We start from the raw sequence: 3,978 nt of genomic DNA, 5'->3' as shown, positions 1-3,978 counted from the left end.
TTGACCCCTGGAGCCTCAGTTTCCTTACCTAGAAATGGCCAATAATAATAATATCTACCTCTCAGGACTGCTGTGAAGCTTAAAATAGATGACTGTACCTAGAAAGCCCCCACACCAAGAAGACTGATGAGCTAGCGTTTCCCAGCCCCATCTGCGTATCGATGTGCAGACCCATGGCCAGGGCCAGGCCCTTGGAGACACATGTCCATGAGTATGGGGTCGGCCTGGGTCTGGGAGGTACGGAAGCTCCTCAGGGGATTCCAGGTTCAGAACCACAAAATTTCCAGACTTGCGTGCTCATAAGAATTCCCTAAAGTGTCAGCGTGCCATTCAAAGGCCCCTCAGCTAAGGGTAGAGCTGGGGGATCCATATTTTTAACAAGCAGGGGTTCTTGATAAAGAACTAGATCTCCTTATTCCTCAGGTTCCTCAAGAGCGAAATGGGGACAAAACGTGCCTGCCTCACCCGGCGGCTGTGATGGACAGACGGGACGCAGTGGCGCTTTGGCCATTATTGCTACAGAGCCTGCCACCCTGGTGACAGCCTGGATACTGTGTACTCTTGAATTGGCCATAGAGGGGATGAGATTTGGGTGGACACGGGGCATTCCAAGTAAAGACCCCTGCTTTTGGGTTGAAAATACGCTATCGCTATGTTTAGTGTCTGGAGTCCTCCAGGTTGTGACTTTGTTTAGGTGCAGGTTATCCTGTGATTGTGCACCGAGAATCCACTCTACGGCCAAGATCTATTCAGACACTTTTGGGAAGAGCTGCTGGGCTGGGCTTCTCCCCCAGCCCAAGGCCCCCACAAGGAAAGGAGAGGGGGTCCCACCCCAGCCCCAACCACCGGAGGGGCTGCCCAGCGTCCCGAAGTTCTTGAAAACTTACGCTTTGGAGTAGTTCAGAACAAAGTCCACTCCTTTCTCGCTATCAAACTGGATATCGCGGGGTAAGTCCCTGTGGCATTTGGCATCGATACTCAAGGGGAAGCCAGGGTTCCACTCCATCCATCTGAGCGTGAGAAAGAAGAAGAAGAAAATTGGGTTAAATGCCGGCCTCTGGTCCGCCCCGTCAGCTGAAGGCTGCCCATGTTGTCTCATGATGTTACACCTGGTGGTCGACGTGCACACTATAAGGCTGACACACCATAGGCTGACCCTGTACCCAGTGAGGTCCTGGGACCCCTTACAAGGTCTGGTGGCAGTTCCCTGAGCATCGTGATGGGAGGCCTGAGACTGGGCTGCCAGCAAGGGGTTATTGAATGGAATAGGTGTGTACCAGTGCCTGAAAAGGAGTTAAGAAGGAAGCCTCGGGAGACCTCACTTACTACAGGGGACACTGAACAGCAGTGTCTCCCACAGCAGATGCCTGCCCTGCTGGTCACTGGAGGCAGAAGTCAAGGCTGCCAATCCACATCCAACCTGGACGTCCAATGTCCCACCGGCTTGGTCAGTGCAGGCCCGAACCGTGTGCATGCTCTCTATGTGGTGGTCAGGGCAAGGGGACAGCTCTCATGCCTTCACAATAGGGCCACAGGGCAGCAGGGCGGCTGGGCAATGGCCACGGACACAGATCGCTGAAGGGCTGTCGTCTCCACCCTGCGGACCTACAGCAGGTTTAGAGATTGTCACAATAAAAGCAGCCCCTCCCCGCCAAGGACAAGCCATGCACCATATCCAGTAACAATGCTTAGATCCTGGTGTTCCTGAAACTGTCCTGCAGCACTGGACATTCACACTTTATTTTTTTATTTTATTTTTCTCTTTGTTTACTTATTCACCAAACTTGAACTGTGAAAACAAAACACAATAAAAATCCCATCAGTTTTTTGGGGGCAGGGGGAATGATCTTATGTTTGTTTAAAACCCAAAATTTACATTCTGGGATTTTGGTTTCTTCATCTATATTTCTAATTCTCCTTCCTTTCTAATCTGTCTTTTAAGAGTAAAGTAAAACATTGAGATTTTAGGTTATTACAAAGTCTTGAGTTTGTGCTTTTACTGCCACAAACCCCCCGCTGTTCCTCATGTGTCCTGTTCGCCAGGGAAGCCTCTCATAGGCTCGTAACAGGTGAACAAGAACTGGATAGAATCGCTCTGAAAACCCACGTTTGGGAAGTGTTTTCTGTTAGGACCTTATGTTTCTTATTATTGGTTTACTTATAATATCCTACTTTCCTGGACTTTAAGAAAACATTTTTGTTGTTTGTATTAATACCAATGCTAGTACATTAACAATGATAAAAATGTGAACAAGTGCACAAACATTTTCCTTTTGCTTTAGAAAATGACTCAGGGCATCTCCAATATACAGTCCCTCCCTCAGTACCAATGGGGTCTGTTCCACGACTCCCATGGATACCAACATTGGCGGAGGTACAAGTCCCTGATATAAAAAGATGCAGGATTTGCATGTAACGTATGCACATCATCCCGTGTACTTTAAATCATCTCTATGTTACCTAGTATAATACCTAAGACAGTGCCAAATGCCATATGAATAGTTGTTATTGTTTAGGAAATAATGACAAGGAAAAAAGTTTGTACATGTTCAGTACAGACGTGGCTTTTTTTTTTCTGGTTGAATTGGGGATGTGAAACCCTTGGATATGGGGGGCCAACTGTATGTTTAAAATTGAGGCAGTCAATTGGTAGCTCCACTGGTAGTAACTATCGATTAGTTAACTATCATTAGTTACATCAATTTAAATATTACTAATAGTTTTTCTTCTTGCCACTGGGCAGTTCAAAGGTTCTAATTAATTCTAAGAGCTCGGTGGAGCTAGAGATTTTCAGTGTGTGAACAGTCAACTCAGCAAGGACAAATGAGCCAGCAGATGGCATTCACGTTTTCTTAAGAGTTTGTTTTTTTTTTTTCTTTTTGGTGGCTGGCCAGTACAGGGATTAAAAACTGGACCTTGGTGTTATCAGCACTGGGCTCCTACAAATTGAGCAAACCAGCCAGCCCTTAAGGGAAGAGTTCGCTTGGAGAGACCTGGAACAGTTTTCTTTGGCACAGAAAGAACCCTCTTCTCCACCCCCAGCCTCCTGAGGGTGCAGCTCCGACAGGCAGTAATGCCCCACCTTGGTGGTTAGAAGAGATGTCCTCCCAGCACACAGAGACAGGACACTTTGCCAGTGAATTTGCTACTGGCCCCTGAAACCAAATACCTGTGTCCCTTCCACTGCAGGTCACTGCTGCCTGAGAGCCCCTGACAAGCTGATCTGTACAGGAGTGAAAGGCCTGCACAGCCACAGACATGGATAGGAAGGACAAAATCACTCTCCATTGAGGAAGGCCAAGCAGAACAACCAGGCAGAAGTAAGGAGGAAGCAGTTTTTTTTTGTTTAAAAAAAAAAAAAAACCAAAAAAGAGAAAAAGAGAGAAAAATCTTATGGAGATGCAATTAGTGCAACTGGAATGTAAAAGACTCTCTGCAGCCACAAAACATGATTCCTGAATTAAGAATTCTACAGAGATGTGGAAAAAGAGAATAGACACTGTGAGATCTGATCGGTCTCCTGGAAGACACAATTTATTCATTCAGTAACTAATTATTGAGCACCCCTTATGTGCCAGGAAGTGCTCTGTGCAAAATAGAAGAAAATGTAGCACAGATATAGCGAAAATCCACAAAGAAATGGAAGTCATGAATGAAAGTATGAGAGACATGAAAGCCAGATACAGAAGATTTAATATGCAAAGAGTAACAGTTCCAGAAGGACACAGGAATATATGAAGAATTAAAAACAAAACAAAACAAAAAACCCATAAAGAAAACTTCCTTAAGCTGAAAAAAATCCTCCAATTTCCCGAATCCTGAATAAGTCCCAGGTAGGGAAAAAAAAGAAAACAAGGGACATCTAGATATTTAGTGATTAAATTTTAAAATGTTAAAGAGAGAGAATATGAGAGACATGGAGAGAGAGAGAGAGGAGGAGGAAGGGAAGGAGGGAGATAAAAACTCTTGGCAAAGAAA

The 3,978-nt window shown here is 45.5% G+C and overlaps 1 protein-coding gene across 1 annotated transcript in view; it reads right to left on the bottom strand.

Moving 5' to 3' along the window:
- Positions 1-3,978, bottom strand: part of ALOX5 (arachidonate 5-lipoxygenase) — a 43,963-nt gene that overhangs the window by 27,683 nt on the left and 12,302 nt on the right. The window contains exon 3 of the mRNA XM_008581526.1: positions 888-1,010. Coding sequence (XP_008579748.1) covers positions 888-1,006 — 119 coding nt within the window. The 5' untranslated portion in view covers positions 1,007-1,010. The remainder of the gene's footprint in view (positions 1-887; positions 1,011-3,978) is intronic.

This window comes from Galeopterus variegatus, unplaced genomic scaffold, assembly GCF_000696425.1.
Source record: "Galeopterus variegatus unplaced genomic scaffold, G_variegatus-3.0.2 Scaffold2381, whole genome shotgun sequence".
NCBI lineage: Eukaryota > Metazoa > Chordata > Mammalia > Dermoptera > Cynocephalidae > Galeopterus > Galeopterus variegatus.
This window is presented reverse-complemented; position numbering and strand designations above follow the sequence as displayed.